This window comes from Haliotis rubra, unplaced genomic scaffold (assembly GCF_003918875.1).
Source record: "Haliotis rubra isolate DU_JTF1 unplaced genomic scaffold, ASM391887v1 Scf345, whole genome shotgun sequence".
Taxonomy (NCBI): Eukaryota; Metazoa; Mollusca; class Gastropoda; order Lepetellida; family Haliotidae; genus Haliotis; species Haliotis rubra.
This window is the reverse complement of record NW_025767019.1, coordinates 895252-918253: the sequence shown is the minus strand read 5'-3', so window position 1 is coordinate 918253 and position 23002 is coordinate 895252. Positions and strand designations below refer to the sequence as shown.

The 23002-nt window shown below is 41.9% G+C and overlaps 1 protein-coding gene across 1 annotated transcript in view; it reads right to left on the bottom strand.

The window, feature by feature from the left end:
* Positions 1–23002, bottom strand: part of LOC124284821 (E3 ubiquitin-protein ligase MARCHF5-like) — a 68791-nt gene that overhangs the window by 34573 nt on the left and 11216 nt on the right. Inside the window, exon 4 of the mRNA XM_046720943.1 lies at positions 21431–21617. Within this exon, the coding sequence (XP_046576899.1) occupies positions 21431–21617 (187 nt within the window). The remainder of the gene's footprint in view (positions 1–21430; positions 21618–23002) is intronic.

The following is a 23002-nucleotide window of genomic DNA, read 5'->3' as shown; positions in this document are numbered from 1 at the left end:
AGGGTATATATATCTTTCCAATGATAACATGCGGGGTATATATATCTTTCCCATGATAACATGCAGGGTATATATCTCACCAATATGATAACATGCTGGGTACATATCTCACCCATATGATGACATGCAGGGTATATATATCTTTCCAATGATAACATGCGGGGTATATATATCTTTCCAATGATAACATGCAGGGGGTATATATAACATGCTGGGTATTTCCAATGATAACATGCAGGGTATATATCTCACCCATATGATAACATGCAGGGTATATATCTCACCCATATGATAACGTGGGGTATATATCTCACCCATACGATAACATACAGGGTATATATCCCACCCATCTGAAAACATATTTCATTTTTTGCTACTCTTAGTTTGTTTACTTGTTTAAAACCACACTCACCAAAACACATCTACAGACTTTGGTCTGTTCAAAATCGAGTCTGGACCAGACAACCGGTGACTGACATCAGGAACACATTAATGCTTCAAGGGCAAGATGCCAATCTATAAAATATCAACCAAATTTCCGCATGTCTAAAACCCAATCCAAGTCAGCTCATTGACGAGCACAGTCTGCTTGCGACCTAATGAAGTCTAACCTTGAATCCCCAAAGGGCTTACGTTTCCTGCTGAAGGACACACTGTTTGCTTGCATGATAGATTGTGAGGGACTAAAATATTACCAAAACTGTTGTATTGCCATAGACATTAAACACATGGCACCTTATTAACTTGAAGTGCTTGACCATGTTGACATGGTCAAATATACATTGAAATATTAGAGCTTGTGTTGTGCTGCCGACTGTGGATAATAATAACGATAATTAGAATATTTATAACATGCCTTTTCCAGGCGACATATCCTGCTCAAAGCACACAATCTGATCATTTATACCCCAGATAACAAAGCCATATAAACAATAAATCTCAATGTCAAATGTAATCTTGAGTGAGTGAGTGGAAATATTTCTTAGTTTCAAATGAGCACCCATCCCTTGAAATTGCCAGTAGTATTTCAGTGAGTGAGTGAGTGAGTGAGTGAGTGAGTGAGTGAGTGAGTGAGTGAGTGAGTGAGTGAGTGAGTGAGTGAGTGAGTGAGTGAGTGAGTGAGTGAGTGAGTTAATGTTACTGTAAAGTATTACATCTATATCACATATGTCAGCCTAACGTGAGGAAAGCCCGCAGTGATGCAGGCATCAGATGTCTCCTACTTCAGTGAAACTCTCAAGTACAAGTATGATGCTAATATACTGTGTTATTCTACAGCTGGGATCATGTTTGGAGTAGAGATATTTTTCAACTCCAGCTGCAAAACCAGATATTGTTTTAATATTGTATTATTTCAAAAATTCAAAAACTTTCTGGGGCAATGGATGTTTCTGGGATAAAATCTTAGCCCCAAAGAATATCAATAGTCAGTTCCTGACAAACCCTGAAACATAACAGGAGCAAACCGTGACCATGATTTCAGGCTTCGCATGCATGCCAAAGGGAAGGAACTCTGCACATCAAATTGAAGTGCCTTAGACTACAGAGCCACCCAACTAACCATAACAGCTTTAGTGATTGTAAGATAACATAAATAACAACATAGGTCTTCACACATACCATTGTCTAACCATCTGCATCCAAAATGAACTCTTGACAAATTAAAGAACACACATTTCATCACAACTGGCCCTACATGTGCATGCATTCTGAGTGAAGGAAGATCTATGAGGCAGATCTGTGGTCAACAGCATCATCAACAATCCCTAGTGATAGTCTGATGATGCACACTCAGCAATATGACACCATGTGACCTACACCATGTGACCTACACCATGTGACCTACACCACACTGAGGAGATCCTCTCTATCATGCCACTTTTAATCCTCCTCTACCTTCCTCCTCCATCTATCTGCCCAACTTTCATCCCCTCTTCTTTCATATCCACTCCCATCCACATAAAAGCAACCCCTTCACCATTACCCATATTTTTCAATACAGCCTCCACTCCTTGCTGTAAACCTCTTTGAAACTGAATGGAAATCGGTTTGTTTGGAGAAGGAGGATGAATATTTCAATGAGTATTGACTTGAACTGGCACTGTGAACTATTTCACAGGGCACAAAGGCAGTGAATTTATCACTATCAGGATGAAACCATCACAACAGGGTAATCCATTTATCTACAATGTATTTAAGAATTGACTTAATATTGATATTTCATACCACAGTTTCTCACCATCTGATCTCAGTACCACAGCTGTCACAAGATGTTCTAAAGACCACCTACCAACAGCTACAGTATGCATGTCTCAAGACCACCTACCAACAGCTACAGTAGGCATGTCTCCACACCACCTACCAACAGCTACAGTAGGCCAGTCTCCAGACCACCTACCAACAGCTACAGTAGGCATGTCTCAAGACCACCTACCAACAGCTACAGTATGCATGTCTCAAGACCACCTACCAACAGCTACAGTAGGCATGTCTCCACACCACCTACCAACAGCTACAGTAGGGCATGTCTCCAAGACCACCTACCAACAGCTACAGTAGGCATGTCTCCACACCACCTACCAACAGCTACCACAGTAGTAGGCATGTCTCAAGACCACCTACCAACAGCTACAGTAGGCATGTCTCAAGACCACCTACCAACAGCTACAGTAGGCATGTCTCCAGACCACCTACCAACAGCTACAGTAGGCATGTCTCAAGACCACCTACCAACAGCTACAGTAGGCATGTCTCCAGACCACCTACCAACAGCTACAGTAGGCATGTCTCCAGACCACCTACCAACAGCTACAGTAGGCAAGACTCCAGACCATCTGGCCACAGCTACAGTAGGCCAGTCTCCAGACCACCTACCAACAGCTACAGTAGGCATGTCTCCAGACCATCTGGTCACAGCTACAGTAGGCCAGTCTCCAGACCACCTACCAACAGCTACAGTAGGCAAGACTCCAGACCATCTGGCCACAGCTACAGTAGGCATGTCTCCAGACCACCTACCAACAGCTACAGTAGGCATGTCTCCAGACCACCTACCAACAGCTACAGTAGGCATGTCTCCAGACCACCTACCAACAGCTACAGTAGGCATGTCTCCAGACCACCTACCAACAGCTACAGTAGGCAGTCTCCCACCACCTACCAACAGCTACAGTAGGCCAGTCTCAAGACCACCTACCACCTACCAACAGCTACAGTAGGCCAGTCTCAAGACCACCTACCAACAGCTACAGTAGGCCAGTCTCAAGACCACCTACCAACAGCTACAGTAGGCCAGTCTCAAGACCACCTACCAACAGCTACAGTAGGCCAGTCTCAAGACCACCTACCAACAGCTACAGTAGGCCAGTCTCAAGACCACCTACCAACGGCTACAGTAGGCCAGTCTCCAGACCATCTGGCCACAGCTATAGCAGGCCTTCATACAATAAGTAGGCCATCTGATCAAAGCAGTGGCAGGCCATTGCTGCAAATGGGATGGGAGCTGAAAGAACCTTGAACCTTACACCTTGCCTTTCAGCCATGAATAATCAATGTGTAGTTACAGCATGTCAGCCAGAAGTGACCATCAAGATGGCTTCCCCTCACTCAAGGGAGAATTCATTATGTACAAGTAATCTACTTGTGTCTCCCATAAGACCAGTCAAGGGGAATGCCATATTAGTAATTTATAGCATTGTTTCTCCCAACAATTTGGTAATGACCAAGCCTCTCTACTTGGCAAGGCAGACATGTAACAGTCAACCTCATGAAACGTTTATGTCTTAGAGGTAACACTTCCACCCAATCAGGAAAATGATGATATGTGTTCACTAGTCTCCCCGCAACAAATGCATTTTAGTCACGCCGTCAAACCATATGATAACTGTGTAGTAAATGACTGTGGCTAAATAATAGCTACCTTGCCTCTTCAGCCCAACATATTCCACCTTTCTAACCTAGCTCCTACCATCCACGAACCCAATCCCACTCCAAACCTAATGAGTGGGCTAACAAATCTATAACTGGTTCAATCCAAGCTGCTGTTATGTGGGAGACTGAATTTCACCCAGATCAAACACACCTCAACATGATCGATATGTGACCATCATCCCTGCACATGTCAGTGACCAGCTACATTAAACACAGATTAATGTTCACCTAATACAGAAATCACTTCATTATCATCTTATAATATGGCAAACAACAGTCTTAATACAGCAAACCTGTCGTGCCCATCTCACACTGCAAACAAAAACATGGAATAACGTGTATTTGGGCATCATTTTTTTTTTTTAATTTCACATAGCCACCAAATTCTGAACATGGGTCGGTCGGTCGGGGGGAAAAATAAAACAACGTTCTTTGGACTTGTGGCACCGACTGATTACTGACTGACTAAGTTTGGTTTTACGCCACTTTTAGCAATATTCCAGCAACATCACGGCGGTACCGACTGATTAAAACATTTTAGATAGATAAACATTTTATATGACAAGGTGGTATGGTTTAGGTTCGACAAGGTGGTATGTTTTAAGTTCGACAAGGTGGTATGTTTTAGGTTCGACGAGGCAGTATGTTTTAGGTTCGACGAGGCGGTATGTTAATGTTCGACAAGGTGGTATGTTTTAGGTTCGACGAGGCGGTATGTTTTAGGTTCAACGAGGCGGTGTTGGAATGAAATTTTTTTTTTAAAAATGCTGCCCTAACCATCACTGAAGAGTTAGGGTTTACAACTTACATGTTTACTTTGAGGGTAGTGAGATTCTGGCAGTAGTAGTGACATACCCTTGTGGCCTTCCACTGACACCATTAGATAGATGGCAAATCATTCAAAAGACTAGAGAAAGTGAAAAGTATTTTCTAACCCTGTTGTATGCCAGTGACAATCAGTCTTGCGCCTGATGATATTGGGCCATCAAAATTCAGCTGTCTGTGACCTCTTGAAATCTTGCCAAATATGTTCCAAAACATACTGTAATTCTCCAAGATGAGGTCATGCGACATACTATGGCAGCCTGTAAATGTCTGATACAAGCTCAGACAGACAAGGGTTGGATAGCATGAGAAACTGGGTGAAACAACCAGTTAAGTCGCGCAATGTTGCCGATTTTACTAGTCTTGAATAAATGTTTCCATGAACCAAAAAACATAACACCATTCCTCCTGATAAACTACCATTTCCTGATTGGCTGAGTGAGTGAGTGAGTTAGGTTGGGTTTTACGCCACCTTCAGCAATACTCCAGCAATATCACTGCGGGCTTCAGACATTATGCTGCTTTTAGCAATATTCCAGCAATATCACGGCGGGGGACACCAGAAATGGGCTTCACACATTGTACCCACGTGGGGAATCGAACCCAGGTCTTCTGTGTGATGAGCAAACGCTTTAACCACTAGGCTAGGCTATCCCACTGCTCTGATAATAGTGATTGGCTGATAACAGAATGGGGATTGTTTTGTATGATTGTGCTGAATGATGTAAATGTAATGGATTTCATATTATGAAGTTGTCATTGTTGACATAAACTACTCCAAAGATGTTCTATAATCTTCATACCATGCCACATTAGTGAGTGAATGAGTTATGTTTTATGTCACTTTTAGCAATATTCCAGCAATATCATGGCGGGGGACACCAGAAATGGGCTCACACACACACACACACACACACACACACACATTGTGTCCACACACACACACAAACTCTCTCTTTCACACACACACACACACACACACACACACACACACACACCACAGTAACTGTAATTGTGTGAAAAAATGGAGTTCTTTACCTTCATTTGAGTTGTATGTATACTTTTAATATTAGAATTGAATTCAATAAGGTTTGCATTGATGGAATTACATTTTGCATAAAAACATGGATTTACACATTGTGCACACTGCTTTTTATGTTGATAGTTCCATAAAAGCAAAAATATTGAAGTGAGTTCTTTATAGCTGGCCGTCAAACAATCAAACAGTGCTAGTGACATGTTCCTCCCAGGAAACAATTGCATCACAACGATGGGCAGTTGCCAACTTGATGAACCACAAAAAGATAAGGGGGGGGAGAGAAAGAGAGGTAGCCTAGTGGTTAAAGCATTCACTCGTCACGCCAAAGGCCTGGGTTCAATTCCCCACACGGGTACAATGTGTGAAGCCCATTTCTGATGTTCCCCGCCATGATATTGCTGGAATATTGCTAAAAGTGGCATAAAACTCATCTCACTCACAAAAAGATAAATACTAAAAAGCATATGTTTAAATAATACCTAAAATATTTCAGGGTTTTCTAATCCTGTTTTAATGACATATTATCACGATGGGAGTTACAAATTCAGTCAGACCACGGCACGCCAACATGGCGCTGATACACAGAGGACAGCAATGTCCATTATTCAGTTATTCATATCATTTACCACAATACAGAATAATCGAGACGTCAGTTTGAAATAATAGAGCTGCCTTGAGCTACATATTGTATATTGTACTAAAACAGACACAGCTTTGTGATTTGTCAGGTTTTATTGAGTGCATGCAGCAGCAGGTTCTGCAATGATTGTGTCAGTGGGTCAAGGTCGTTGAACATGAGCTGACAAGGACCTAGTTTTAACAGATTTAAAGGAACATCTTGTCAAAATAAAAGCCATCATGAATAAATGATGATGATGAGAAAAGTAGGCATTCACACGCTGCACTCATGAACAACCAAACCAGTGTCTTTGGTGCTAAGAGTGAATACTTAATCCACTATCCCATCAACCAAACAATAGACACTTTCAACAGTTATAAAACAAATGCACATCATGAATATGTATGTGATTGATTGTATGAGTGAGTGAGTGAAAGGGTTGATTTAACATTACTATGAACAGTATTTCAGTCATATCATAGAGTGAGTGAGAGTGAGTGAGTGAGTGAGTGAGTGAGAGTGAGTGAGTGAGTGAGTGAGTGAGTGAGTGAGTGAGTGAGTGAGCAGTTTTACACAGCACTCAGCAAAATTCCAGCTATATGGTGGCGGTTCATATCATGGAAGTACATTCACCTGATAAACACCATGAAAATGTGCATGGTGCAGAGAAACCCAGAACCACAATCAGGGCAAATCTGGGGTTTGAACCCATAACAAAAGGTTTCTGGCACATCTACAAGGGAAGCAACTCTGTAAGCATTTGAGTAACAGCATGTCATTTTTTCATGTTACATACTAAACAGAGAAAGCTAGGGATTATGAATATTTGGGGGGAATACTTTTTGTAGAGAAGACTCATCACTCAATGTTGTTATATTTTCTGAAGAAATATTCATGATCCCTAATTTGTTTGTTCAGTATATCTCAACATGTATCACGATGTATTGATACATAACCTTTTGTATCATCTCTCAAAATATCCTAGAGTATCGCCGTCATGTAGCTGGAATATTGCTGAGTGCGGCCTAAAACTAAACTCACTCACTCCTAGAGTATCACCACAGCCAATGTGGATGTACTCCTCAACCCATTCAGTCAAAGTGTTGTGTAATGGGTACCAGGCAGGATGGTGGCTGATGTCTGAGAGTGTTTAGGGGCAGCTTAGTATGTACAGTAGGGAATAAAGTATTTGACAATCGGCTGTTCTGATTCACCATGACTAAAAGTAATAAAACTCATTCACTCACTCGCTGTACATAGGCAAGTAATTAAGTAGTTACATTCCTTGACACGATGCAGCACAAACAGCCAGTTATAAACAGCAGCTATACCAAGAACGATACTGAAAATATAATTCTGTATTATTTTGATCACCAAGTTTGACGAGCATCAATTGTTTTATGTTACTGCCAGTATGCATGACATGAAGCCATGAATTCCTGATTGTTGGCAAAGCATAGCAAATTGTGCTGTAATTTCATGTAAATGCTTCATCCATCTTCACGCTCCCAGTAATGGCCGCAACTTAACAGAGTCAATTTACTGCCATTATTCCCGCCGTGTAGCTGATAAATCTCCCCCGTCATTATGCCGGTGCAAGCAACAAGCACAACAGTTGCAGGAAATCTGATTATCTTGATTATAGGATCTTGGGATTATTTGATATAAGAAAGAAATACGCTTTCCCACAAGATGGTGGCGTTGCTTCCTGTTGGATACTATCGTCTTGTACATTATTCAAAGTGGCGGAAAAGGAAGACTTCTTGTGCCACCATATTTGGATAATCCCAGTGTAACAGTGGCTATTAAGACAAATGATTGATCTGCTAGTTATGGACACTACTGGCACAATGTGGACTTAAAGACAAGTACGGCAGGACGTGGGCCTAAAGACAAGTACGGCAGGACGTGGGCTTGTAGAAAAGTACGATTGGCGTGATGGAGTCCTACTGTGGCACAGCACTCTCTACAAATGGAACTGCTGCTGAAATATTTATTGAACACGTGGGAATCAAGAAGCCATTCAACAGTGCACTGACGTAGTTTACAGAAATCAATGAATTCTATAATCTTGATCATTTGGTTAAGGCCATGTTGGTGTGTGTTGCTAACTAGAATCTGCTTCATCAATAACCGATTGCTTTTCATGTACCTTGTAATCTACTGCAGAACCCGATTCAACATACACAAGGCCAAAAAAATCGTGCAACAACAGTCAACAGGGTATCTCAACTTGTCTGTGAACTGGGACATCGCCTGTACGCCCATACCCTGGCATTACCAAATTAAGATAAATTTGGAATAAGGCTGACAGAGCCATCATAAATCTTAAGAAAATAATTAGGAAATTGGTTAATTGATCAGTAACCCCCTTTTTGGTTAATTGATCAGTACTTTTTTTGTACTTGGTTGATAGATCATTCAACCCTTTGAAATAACAGTTGGGAAAAAAACATAACATAGCAGTCTATCCAAACCATTGTGTAGATGAGAACAAAGCGCACGCGTAATATGTTAATTACAAGACCAATATGACTCCCATAATGAACATGGCAGGAAATCTTTTCAAGAGCTAAAAATATTATTTCAGTTCTTTGCAAACCTATCGACCTGGATTTTGGGCAAAAAATATATGTGACGAATTAATTAATGAAGTTTGGTCTTCACTTCATGGAAATTGACAGGTCTGTTATTAAAATGTTACCATTTCACAGAACTCAAATAAATTGCATCCATAGGGAGTAATGGAGGTGCAGCTTGACAGGCGACATTATCTCTGAGCTGTACAACTGTCCAACCAAACTGGCAGAATTTACTGAAAGGCTTAATGGTGTGTTACTTAGAATCACAGGTGTGTACAGGTTGCTCAGTCTATTCTCAGCAAACCTAATGAAAAGATGTATCCTTGTGGACTACCACTTAGGTTGACTGCAGCTCTGCAGCAGGTGCACTGTCACCTTGGATACAACATCTGCCTGGAGGACAGGAAGGTTACTGGATTGAACCCCTGATTATGTCATACCAAAATTGCTAAAAGATGGCACTTGTTGTCATCCTGCCTGGTGTTCTGCAATAAGCGGATGCAACAATGGCTGCCCAGGTGACCAGTGTACTGTATACTGAGTCAGTATAATGTTTCTGAGTGAGAACGGTTTTCTGGTGTCCCGCGCCATGATATTGCTGAAATATTGTTAAAGGCAGTGTAAAACCTCACTTACTCACCCCCTCCCTCCCTCACCCACCCACCGGGCTAACTTAAGTTGTGATATCATAAACAGCCACACCCATGCGCTCCATATTATTTCAAAATGTCCTGACACACATGCACAGGCACCAACACATATGCATGCACACACGCACCCACAGTACACCAGCTGCCCCACATAGCACTACTCTCTGGACACTCGATCACATCTGAAAGTTACACACGTCTCCTGCGGACTGCCCACCGGTGGTGCAGACTCACGGCCGACTGTACATGCCTTTAATCACTCTTGGGCAGGAGCCACGGAGCTGCATGCAACTATTCATTAATCAATACTTAATCATCATCAGCTTGCAGGGGGAGCCAGCAAATGTTAAGAGTAACCACATTCCTACAAGCATCGACATCAATGGACGTACTGGGCCAGTTCGAAAAGGTCAAGTTTACTTTTGTGTAATTCACTAGGGCAGAATCAGAAACAATTCATGGCTGTGTTCTTATGGACCAGATGTGCCAGATACAGTGGGCCAGTTTGCTAATGAAGGTGTTCTTTCCAGAATGTTGCCCAGTGCATATGGGTCTATCTGTGAATGTAGGCCAGATGAAGGTGGGTCTATCTGTGAATGTAGGCCAGATGAAGGTGGGTCTATCTGTGAATGTAGGCCAGATGAAGGTGGGTCTATCTATGAATGTAGGCCAGATGAAGGTGGGTCTATCTGTGAATGTAGGCCAGATGAAGGTGGGTCTATCTGTGAATGTAGGCCCCAGCCAGGTGAAGGTGGGTCTATCTGTCTGTGTGAATGTAAGATGAAGTCTATCTGTGCTATGTGTGAATGAATGTGGGTCTCTGTGAATGTGTGATGAAGGTGGGTCTATGTAGGCCTGATGAAAGTGGGTCTATGTGTGTGGTGGGTCTAGATGAAAGTGGGTGAAGGTCTGTGGATGTAGGTCAGATGAAGGTGGGTCTATCTGTGAATGTAGGCCAGATGAAGGTGGGTCTATCTGTGAATGTAGGCCAGATGAAATAGGGTCTATCTGTGGATGTAGGCCAAGGGAAGGTGGGTCTCTCTGTGAATGCAAGTCAGATGAACGTGGGTCTAAGTGTGAATGTAGGTCAGATGAAGGTGGGTCTATCTGTGAATGTAGGTCAGATGAAAGTGGGTCTATATGTGAATGTAGGCCAGATGAAAGTGGGTATATCTGTGAATGTAGGCCAGGTGAAGGTTGGTCTCTCTGTGAATGTAGGCCTGATGGAAGTGGGTATATGTGTAAATGTAGGCCAGGTGAAGGTGGGTCTATGTGTGAATGTAGGCCAGATGAAGGTGGGTCTATCTGTGAATGTAGGCCAGATGAAGGTGGGTCTATCTGTGAATGTAGGCCAGATGAAAGGTGGGTCTATGTGTGAATGTAGGCCAGATGAAGGTGGGTCTATGTGTGAATGTAGGCCAGATGAAGGTGGGTCTATGTGTGAATGTGTAGGCCAGGTGAATGTAGGTGGGTTTATCTGTGAATGTAGGCCAGATGAAGGTGGGTCTATGTGTGAATGTAGGCCAGGTGAAGGTTGGTCTATATGTGAATGTAGGCCTGATGAAAGTGGGTTTATGTGTGAATGTAGGCCAGATGAAAGTGGGTTTATGTGTGAATGTAGGCCAGGTGAAGGCAGGTCTATCTGTGAATGTAGGCCAGATGAAGGCAGGTCTAGGTGTTAATGTAGGCCAGGTGAAGGTGGGTCTGTGTGTTAATGTAGGCCAGGTAAAGGTGGGTCTGTGAATGGAGGCCAGATGAATGTGGATCTATGTGTGAATGCAGGCCAGGTGAAGGTGGGTCTATGTGTGAATGTAGGTCAGGTGAAGGTGGGTCTGTGTGAGAATGTAGGCCAGATGATGATGAGTCTATCTGTGAATGTAGGCTAGATGAAGGTGGGTCTGTGTGAATGTAGGGCATGTGAAGGTCAGTCTGCTGTGAATGTAGACCAGATGATGGTAAGTCTGTGTGTGAATGTAGGCCAGATTAAGGCGGGTCTATGTGTGAATGTAGGCTAGATGAAGGTGGGTCTGTGTGAATGTAGGGCATGTGAAGGTCAGTCTACTGTGAATGTAGACCAGATGATGGTGAGTCTATCTGTGAATGTAGGCTATATGAAGGTGGGTCTGTGTGTGAATGTAGGCCAGGTGAAGGTCAGTCTACTGTGAATGTAGGCCAGATGAAGGTGGGTCTATGTGTGAATGTAGGCCAGATGAAGGTGGGTCTATGTGTGAATGTAGGCCAGATGAAAGTGGGTCTATGTGTGAATGTAGGCCAGGTGAAAGTGGGTCTATGTGAGAATGTAGGCCAGGTGAAGGTGGGTCTATCTGTGAATGTAGGCCAGGTGAAGGTGGGTCTATGTGTGAATGTAGGCCAGGTGACAGTGCATCTATGTGTGAATGAAGGCCAAGTGAAGGTGTGTCTATCTGTGAATGTAGGCCAGGTGAAGGCAGGTCTATGTGTGAATGCAAGTCAGATGAACGTGGGTCTAAGTGTGAATGTAGGTCAGATGAAGGTGGGTCTATCTGTGAATGTAGGTCAGATGAAGGTGGGTCTATCTGTGAATGTAGGTCAGATGAAAGTGGGTCTATATGTGAATGTAGGCCAGATGAAATAGGGTCTCTCTGTGGATGTAGGCCAAGGGAAGGTGGGTCTCTCTGTGAATGCAAGTCAGATGAACGTGGGTCTATGTGTGAATGTAGGTCAGATGAAGGTGGGTCTATCTGTGAATGTAGGTCAGATGAAAGTGGGTCTATATGTGAATGTAGGCTAGATGAAAGTGGGTATATCTGTGAATGTAGGCCAGGTGAAGGTTGGTCTCTCTGTGAATGTAGGCCTGATGGAAGTGGGTATATGTGTAAATGTAGGCCAGGTGAAGGTGGGTCTATGTGTGAATGTAGGCCTGATGAAAGTTGGTCTATCTGTGAATGTAGGCCAGATGAAGGTGGGTCTATCTGTGAATGTAGGCCAAGTGAAGGTGGGTCTATGTGTGAATGTAGGCCAGATGAAGGTGGGTCTACGTGTGAATGTAGGCCAGATGAAGGTGGGTCTATGTGAGTATGTAGGCCAGGTGAATGTGGGTTTATCTGTGAATGTAGGCCAGATGAAGGTGGGTCTATGTGTGAATGCAGGCCAGGTGAAGGTTGGTCTATATGTGAATGTAGGCCTGATGAAAGTGGGTTTATGTGTGAATGTAGGCCTGATGAAAGTGGGTTTATGTGTGAATGTAGGCCAGGTGAAGGCAGGTCTATCTGTGAATGTAGGCCAGATGAAGGCAGGTCTAGGTGTTAATGTAGGCCAGGTGAAGGTGGGTCTGTGTGTGTAATGTAGGCCAGGTAAAGGTGGGTCTGTGAATGGAGGCCAGATGAATGTGGATCTATGTGTGAATGCAGGCCAGGTGAAGGTGGGTCTATGTGTGAATGTAGGTCAGGTGAAGGTGGGTCTGTGTGAGAATGTAGGCCAGATGATGATGAGTCTATCTGTGAATGTAGGCTAGATGAAGGTGGGTCTGTGTGAATGTAGGGCATGTGAAGGTCAGTCTGCTGTGAATGTAGACCAGATGATGGTAAGTCTGTGTGTGAATGTAGGCCAGATTAAGGGGGTCTATGTGTGAATGTAGGCTAGATGAAGGTGGGTCTGTGTGAATGTAGGGCATGTGAAGGTCAGTCTACTGTGAATGTAGACCAGATGATGGTGAGTCTATCTGTGAATGTAGGCTATATGAAGGTGGGTCTGTGTGTGAATGTAGGCCAGGTGAAGGTCAGTCTACTGTGAATGTAGGCCAGATGAAGGTGGGTCTGTGTGTGAATGTAGGCCAGGTGAAGGTGGGTCTATGTGTGAATGTAGGTCAGATGAAGGTGGGTCTATGTGTGAATGTAGGCCAGATGAAGGTCAGTCTACTGTGAATGTAGGCCAGGCAACGATGGGTCTATATGTGTAGATGTGTCTATTCTTAAGGTGGGTCTGTCGGTCTAGGTGGGTCTACCTGTAAGCATGGTCTATCAGTGAGGATAAGCCATGTCTAGCTCTCCCAATCAATATCACCTTACATATTTGTCAAGCACAACTCCCTCCCCCTCAAAAACAACACAATCATCGAGTGAGCTCCACACATGATGTATGCCCTCTCTTCCCTTCAAGGCCTCTAATCCCCTGCTCCCTACAACCAACACTCCACCTGCCCACCTGCCCACCCACCCACCCACACACACACTAGGGGAATGTCTCTACCATGACTGATTGAAATTGAAAAACCTAGAATTGTCCTCAGATCAGTTTTCATCCAGTAAAAGGTCAACTGCTTGAAGTTATTGAGTGGGTTGAAGCTGCACATGAAACAGGAGACATCATTCAAGAAGTACTATTAGAGGAACAAGAATCTAATGAGTTTCTCATACTGTGACATGATACTGAACAACTTACTCTAATACCCATTGTCCAGTCAGTAAAATCCTGACCACAATAATGAAGGGCAAACTCAACACAAAGCGAATACCAGTCAAGCACTGTCAATATGTAATGAAATATGAATGTTCATTTGCACTGATCTATAGTTGTCCAGAAACCAGCACGTCCACATGAACTATCATCCTGTGACTTTTGTCCCACTTAATCTAAACACAGCCGTTTATTGAAACTGATCAGCTTCCATGTCTACAAATTGAATTTGGTTCAGATTATCAATATTTGTGTAACAATTTATCCAAACTTTGGACTCCACACTACTGAAGATTAATAATCATTAACAGTGCCCCATTACCAGCGTATGTGCACAAAACATGCACAATAATTCAATTACACAATTACTTTTGATTTGCATGTGCACTAAAACTATAATAATTATCAAAACAGAGTCTCATGCATAATTACCCATCCACAATTTGTGACATATGTATCAATTATTTACATTTGCTGATAAATTGAAAATAATCAGTGATCATGTACTCCACTACATCCTAGATTGCAAGTTCTTCATCAGAAGTAGAACAGCGTAAGGAGTTACTGACTGACTGACTGACTGACTGAGTTTGGTTTTACGCCGCTTTTAGCAATATTCCAGCATCATCACGGCAGGGGACACCAGAAATGGGCTTCACACATTGTACCCATGTGGGGATTCGAACCCAGGTCTTCGGCGTGACGAGCCAACGCTTTAACCATTAGGCTACCCCACCGCTCCCGTAAGGAGTTACTATCTATACACATGAGTATCTCTACATTAACTAAAACCTTGCTGTAGACTCAAGTTCGTAGAAACTATAAGAATGGTATGTCACAAGAAAACAAAATATCTGCCTACATAAGTAAAACAACATCTACAAGCAGAGCTGACAAAGTAGGGAGATACATTATTAACAACACTCTGTCACCGTGCGCCCTCTTACTGGATTGTTTCTGGCAATTTGAACAATACATTTGAGCATGTTGAACTGAAAAAACGAAACAAAGATGACACGTCACTAAAAAGAATTACTGAATGGAAGAAGAAATTTCAATCAACAAATAGACAAGTTATCTCCCTCCCCGTCATGTACACGATCAGAGTGTGAAGGCATAACACCAGCAGTTATATTCAATATTGGTCTTTTCTGAGTACACAGTCACAATTTGGTTTATTAACTCCTCCACATTTAAGCCCCGGCTGAAAACGTCAGAGAGCAATCTGGGATATCGTCATACATCAGGGATCATGGCGTGAGATAGTGTAAAGTTTGGACAGTGACTGACACTGTAATCTGTAACTTCATGCTGAAATAGATCCACTGAAGATGATTACTTTTTCGTTCAATTTTTCGTCCGGCAGTTATCAGCCCCATTCAAGCCAGAATCAACCTGTGTCACATGTCCCCAGGACCTGAATGCAGTATACAGTGAAAACTGTGGGTCATGTGACAGATGCTTGCTACCTCGGTAACATACTGTTTTAATACTGACTGACTGAGTTTGGTTTTACGCCGCTTTTAGCAATATTCCAGCACGGCGGGGGACACCAGAAATAGGGTTCACACATTGTACCCATGTGGGGATTCGAACCCGGGTGTTCGGCGTGACGAGGCAACGCTTTAACCACTAGGCTACCCCATCGCCTCTACTGTTTTAATAATGCATAATTTGTAACACTGAGTAAAGTGAGTAAGTGAGTGAGTAAGGTTTTATGCCGCTTCTAGCAATATTCCAGCAATCACAGGGGTGGAAACCAGAGCTGGGCTTCACACATTACCTCGACACGCCAAGCAAACAGTTTAACCGATAGGCTAGCCCTTGCCCACAAGTACAGTGTTTACAGTTTTTAAAGGTATCATTGATTGAACACATTAACATTGAAATATCAACTCATAAGTATCAAAATATATCAATTTATTGATCAATAATAAACTGTATTATCCTTAATGTGTATGGATAAAATTAGTTATGAATACCTACAATTTAACGCTAAACATGAACTATGCTGATCAATTGAATGTTATCAATTGAATTTTCTGCATTGTCATCTGGACCTAGTCTATTGTAACCATGGCAACATAATGAATGAACATGTTTCTCAGGTAGTTATTATTATTATCGTATTCATAAACTTGTATCGATACAGGAGGCGGTGGGGTAGTCTAGTGGTTAAAGCGTTGGCTCGTCATGCCGTAGACCCGGGTTCGAATCCCCACATGGGTACAATGAGTAAAGCCCATTTCTGGTGTCCCCCGCCGTGATATTGCTGGAATATTGCTAAAAGCGGCGTAAAACCAAACTCAGTCAGTCAGTGTATCGATACAGCATAGTAAGAATCGCTTTAGGCGCTGACATCCTATTATATCTTGCAGCTATTCTCTTGCATGAAGGTTTGACAAATCATCTATCATTCACATCAGTCAATGTTTCATATGGTGAATTAAGTCCATGGTCTCTCATCTCGTATCATGAATACTTAGTCATGTGATGAATTGTAAAACCTTATTTTATGTATGACACGGCAGACATCAACAATTCTGCCATAAAAAAAAGACCTGCAAACATGACACAGTTCTACTTGAACACAAGCACATATTTCTTTGTTTTTAACACTGAATATAAATTTTAGGAAATAAAACATATTTTGAACATAAATATTCTCCTGGAAAACTTTGAATTCACTATTTTGCAGCAGTATATGCCATATTTATTGCACAAATAGGTCTTCCAACCACTAAACTGTTTCCTTGACTTGAACAATAGTGACCCGTGAAAGTCTGGGCTAGAATTTTTGTTTTTAAAATCTTTTTATTCATTTCAATTCAGTAGGTGTACATTCAGATTGGGTGTGTTCAAATATATACCTATATTATGCATGAATAACAGTTTTATGTAATTCATATAAAGCAGCAATACATTGTTTGTTAGAGGTCTGGGCTAGAATTGATCTTCAGTAACCCATACTTGTCGTAAGAGTCAACTAACGGGATCATGTGGTCAGGCTTGCTGCCTTGGTTGACTCAGGTCATGGTATCCCAATTGCGTTGATCGATACTCATGCTGTTGATCAATGGATTGTCTAGTCCAGATTTGATTATTTACAAACCGCCGCCATATAGCTGGAATATTTTTGATTTTTGTTTTGTAAATATTTTTTATTAAAATAAGTAGGATTATAAAATGGACATTTTAATGCTTATATGTACCCCAAGGAGGACTTCTTCTGAAACAGAATGATGAGTGTGGTGAATAACTAAACTCACTTATTTGACCAATAGTAGAACTATACTAGTGCTAACTGTATGACCTTCACCTACACTTGCAACTCTGTAAAAGACAGAAGGGCATGCTCATCCCTCACAAACACTAGGGTTAGAAATCAATTCTTGATTTCACAAGTCTACAAAAATGACCTTCCAGAGTTGCCATCTTCGTTACGGTAACAGTGGAAGTCAAGACAAAAATGTCAACAGTCCTTCCTGAAAATTACATATCTGAGCTGTCTCGTTAGCTGACTAAAGTACATATGAACTTCATTCTGCTTCATGAGTCAAGAGTGTAGCCTCCACTTTCTCTAAAAATGGGGGCAGGGTTATCTAGGGTGGCACAATTCACAGTGCAGAGATGTATTCAGGGGTCACACCCAAAACCTGAGATCACGAGTTGGAATCCTGTATTAGGTTGTAGTTTTGTCAACACCAAAGGTTCAATCAAGTATAAAAGACCTGCTTGACTTGCAACTTTCCCACCACTTTAAGCTGATACGCCATGATATAACTAGAATATCTCTCAAACCGGATTGAAATCACTCTTTTGAGAAACTAACTTAGTGCACAGAACAAGACCGACGTAAGCGTCGCTTTCATTATGACGTCATTGGGTTGGTCACATGACTACACTCGTTCAATCTGCACATGCCATGGATACAAGCATGAGTAATCATGATATCGGACTGTTTAACTGATAGTTGTACCGAAACCATTATCTCTACTGAACCCTACTTGTGGAGGGAGTCACATGTCTGCCTGGAGACACATGGCCAGTGTTGGAGCTACTGCCATAATATGTGCCTTTGTGAATAGGATCTGTCCCTTTCTTTGTTTGTATCCAGCTCTATGGCAGTGGTCTGTAAACAATCGACAAACCAGACAATCCAGTGATCAAGATCATGAGCATCAATCTACGCAGTTGAGATACGATAATATGTGTCAACCAAGTCAGCGAGCCTGACCACCTGATCCCGTTAGTTGCCTCTTACGATAAGCTTGGTTTGCTGAAGACCAATTCTAACCCGAATTTTCACGGGTCAGGAGTTTTCCTTTATAGGTGAGGTGAGGTGAGGTGAAATTGGCTTTAACATCATGCTTGAGAATATTTCGCTCATATGACGACGTGCATGCGTGTGTATGTGTATGTGCTGCTGCTTGTACAAGCCCAGACTAAAGCTGGTTTTATAGTGCTAGCCCACTGAGATACCATGCTGCAGTGTAGCATGAATGCCCCACTCAGACACATTATACTGACTCTGAGCCAACCAGTCCTTGTTGTACCCATTAATGCCGAGCGCCAGGCAGAGACCAACAAGTACCATATTTTAACGTCTTTTGGTATGACATGGTCGGGTTTCCTTTATAGTATATTCCTCTTGGGAAGTTATTCCGTTGAGACAGGTTTTACTTGAAAATCTGTCCAACATACACTTACACTGGCAATATTTGTTCCTGACAGAGCTGATGCTGTGCTAAACTAGCCAATATACTCCTAAACCACAGAAACTTTCAATACCATGCATTGGTTTTAAATGAAAAATGTTTTTGCAAATTGATTTTTACATTTTTGAAAATGAAACAGATCAAGCAACTATGTAATATTAATAACACAAGGTGAGACACTGCAGTACAGCCAGTTTGGAGCCAACTTATCCTTGTTCTAACCCGACCGCCTCCGTGGTGTAGTGGTTAGAGCATCCGCCCGGAGAGCGGAAGGTCGCGGTTCGATCCCCGACTGCGTCATACCAAAAGACGTTAAAATATGGTACTTGTTGGTCCCTGCCTGGCGCTCGGCATTAATGGGTACAACAAGGACTGGTCGGCTCGGAGTCAGTATAATGTGTCTGAGTGGGGTATTCATGCTTCACTGTGGCATGGTATCTCAGTGGGCTAGCACTATAAAACCAGCTTACGGCTGGGCTAGTACAAGCACACATACACATACACACGCATGCATGTCGTCATATGAGCGAAATATTCTCAAGCACGACGTAAAACCCAATTTCACCTCACCTCACCTTGTTCTAACACACTCTGTGTGACCTACAGCCACAACACAACCCCTACAGAACATGAATACAACAATGTAGTGAGAACACTGGGTTTCAGTCTATAATAATACATTATGAATACCCTAGCAAGACAGATGAGAGAATCTGAAGGTCAAACGTCACTGCAATGAAACATCAAAATATGTCAATGAACTTAAAAGTTTCAATTTCCACAATAAGATTGTCGCCTCATTTTACACACCATACATCTGTTAGTTATGTACAGTACAGCGTTCTTCTAAATCCATTAGAGTTGTCAAGGTAATGGACAACAGAACTGCCACATTCTGTGGCAAGTCACATTTCCGCTGTAGCATGTCATATTACGTTTAACATTTTACCACTTAGATTGAAAATTTACCGTCTTCACTTATTAAAGGAACATATTACCACACTTGCAAACAGTCTTTCCTAATTGTCAAGAATCATTAATGCTAATGCATTACCATCCTCGATAATCTTCAAGGTATACATTCCAATAAATCTTTACTGTTGAAGATTTATCGGAACATATACCCTTGGTATTATCGAGGATGATGCATTACAAAGTAATTCCATAGAATTCAGAATTCTGGAAGATTACTTCAGAGACACAAACCACCTGGCAAAATTTCGTAAGTTCTACACCTTCAGCGTAATCCCAGGTAGACAGATAGTGAGTGAGTGAGTAAGTATGGTTTTACACCGCCTTTAGCAATATTCCAGCAATATCACAGCAGAGAACACCAGAAAAATGGGCTTCGCATGTTGTGCCCATGTGGGAAATCAGACTCGGCACTTCGGCTGGAGAGCGAACGTTTTAACCACTAGGCTACCCCACTGCCACAGACAGATAGTAGATTCAGTGCATTGAAAATATATGCCACAACAAGCACAGAAGTTACCAGAGGCAAAGCATTTTAATGATGTAGAACTCAACTGCAGGAGAAATGTATGGGATGTATTCAGAATAAGACCTTCCCAGCGAACTTCCACAGCAAGTGGATATGTTTAATGCCTATTTGAACAGTTTTTCACACTGTGTGTCAATGTCATGAGGGAAGAAAACCTAAAACAGTGCTGTTCTTCCGTGTTCATCACTTAGCTCAGCAAACTGCACCCTTGAACTTAAAGTTTCTGTGATCTTCTCTGTATCTATGTAGTACAAACCCAGGAAGGTCAAGATCGACTCAGGATCTGACATAGAACTTACCTGTATCTACCCAGGTATAATGCAGGTTCTACTCTGGATCTAAATAGGATCTACCAAGGATCTACCCAGGGTAAATGCAGGATCACCCTGATCTTCCTGGGGTGAACTCAGGATCAATTCAAGATCTACCACATATCTATTAAGGATCTACCCAGGATCAATGCAGGATCTACCCTTTATCTACCCAGCATCTACCCTGGGTTTACCCAGGATCAATTCAAGATCTAACCCTAGTGATCCAGCGAGCCTGAGGTGTCGGGAGTGAGCCCAACTGTGACCAAGTGTAAAAATACACAACCCTGTGTACTTATTAGAACCAACAAATCCATGGGTATATGACCAGATGGTGGCCACATGAATACGTGCAAACACCTATTTGCTGGTACAGCAACATGCAGTAAACTTGAACAAAGTACTGTGACAGTGTGACCATGTGTCCCAGTCCACACAGCTGTGAATGGGTACCTCGTAAGGATGTGAAAGCCACATTAAGGTGTGCCTAGTGGCTGCAAGAGTCGTATGATCCCCAGGGAGTTGAGATTGATAATATGATGTGCCGTTTGAGATTGACATCCAATGATTGAGGGAAGAAAGTGCCTTTGAGCAGCTGAGCTGGATATTGGTGCTATACAAATATTAGCATAATAATAATTCCCCATATCTATTTAGGATCTACCCAGGATCAATCCAGATTCTACCCTGCATCTACCCTGGATCTACCCAGATACACCAAGCACCAGTCCAGGAAGGCTATAGAATATTGGATCAACCCAGGACCTACCCCAGATCTACACAAGACAGGGCTGCACCTTAGAACACACAGTGAGACTTACCATCAGGAAACAGGTAGTTGAGGAGGGGCAGTTTTGAGGAGTGCTTTCTCCACAGCCGGAGCACATAGTCTTCCCAACGCACCATCTTTCCCAGGATGAGCATCACAGGGATTGTGGGTAATCCAATAAGGAGGAACAGTGGATCTGCTCTCTCCATCACATTCAGTCCCTCCTTGTGCCCTAGCACCTGCAACAAACAGATTTTAAACTTAGATTTAGAGTTTTACAGAGACACTTTGGATACTTATAGTTCTGTACAGAAACACTATGTAAATTTTGTAACTTGACTTAGTTATAGTTCTGTACAAATACACTGTACACTTAGCTATAGTTCTGTACAGACACTATGTACACTAGCTATAGCTCTGTACCGACACACAATGTACACTTAGCTATAGTTCTGTACAGATACACTATGTACACTTAGCTATAGTTCTGTACCGACACAATGTACACTTAGGTAAAGTTCTGTACAGATACACTTTGTACACTTATATTTCTGTACAGACACTATGTACACTTAGCTATAGATCTGTACAGAGACACAATGTACACTTACTTATAGTTCTGTACAGATACAATATGTACACTTAGCTATAGTTCTGTATGTACACTTAGTTATATACAGAGACACTATGTACACTTAGTTATAGTCTGTACTGTACATGTACACAGTTATATGTACACTACACTATGTACACTTAGTTATAGTTCTGTACAGAGACACTATGTACACTTAGCTATAGTTCTGTACAGAGACACTATGTACACTTAGCTATAGTTCTGTACAGAGACACAATGTACACTTAGTTATATTTCTGTACAGATACACTATGTACACTTAGCTATAGTTCTGTACAGATACACTATGTACACTTAGTTATAGTTCTGTACAGATACACTATGTACACTTAGCTATAGTTCTGTACAGAGACACAATGTACACTTAGTTATAGTTCTGTACAGATACACTATGTACACTTAGACACTATGTATATAGTTCTGTACAGAGACACAATGTACACTTAGTACACTTTATAGTTCTGTACAGATACACTATGTACACTTAGTTATAGTTCTGTACAGACTTACACAATGTACACTTAGTTATAGTTCTGTACAGATACACTATGTACACTTAGTTATATAGTAGTTCTGTACAGATACACTATGTACACTTAGCTATAGTTCTTACACAATATAGTTCTGTACAGAGACACAACTCTGTACAGATCTATGTACACTTAGCTATAGTTCTGTACAGAGACACAATGTACACTTAGTTATATAGTTCTGTACAGATACACTATGTACACTTAGCTATAGTTCTGTACAGAGACACAATGTACACTTAGCTATAGTTCTGTACAGATACACTATGTACACTTAGTTATAGTTCTGTACAGATACAATGTACACTTAGTTATAGTTCTGTACAGATACACTATGTACACTTAGCTATAGATGTACAGACACAATGTACACTTAGCTATAGTTCTGTACAGATACACTATGTACACTTAGCTATAGTTCTGTACAGAGACACAATGTACACTTAGCTATAGTTCTGTA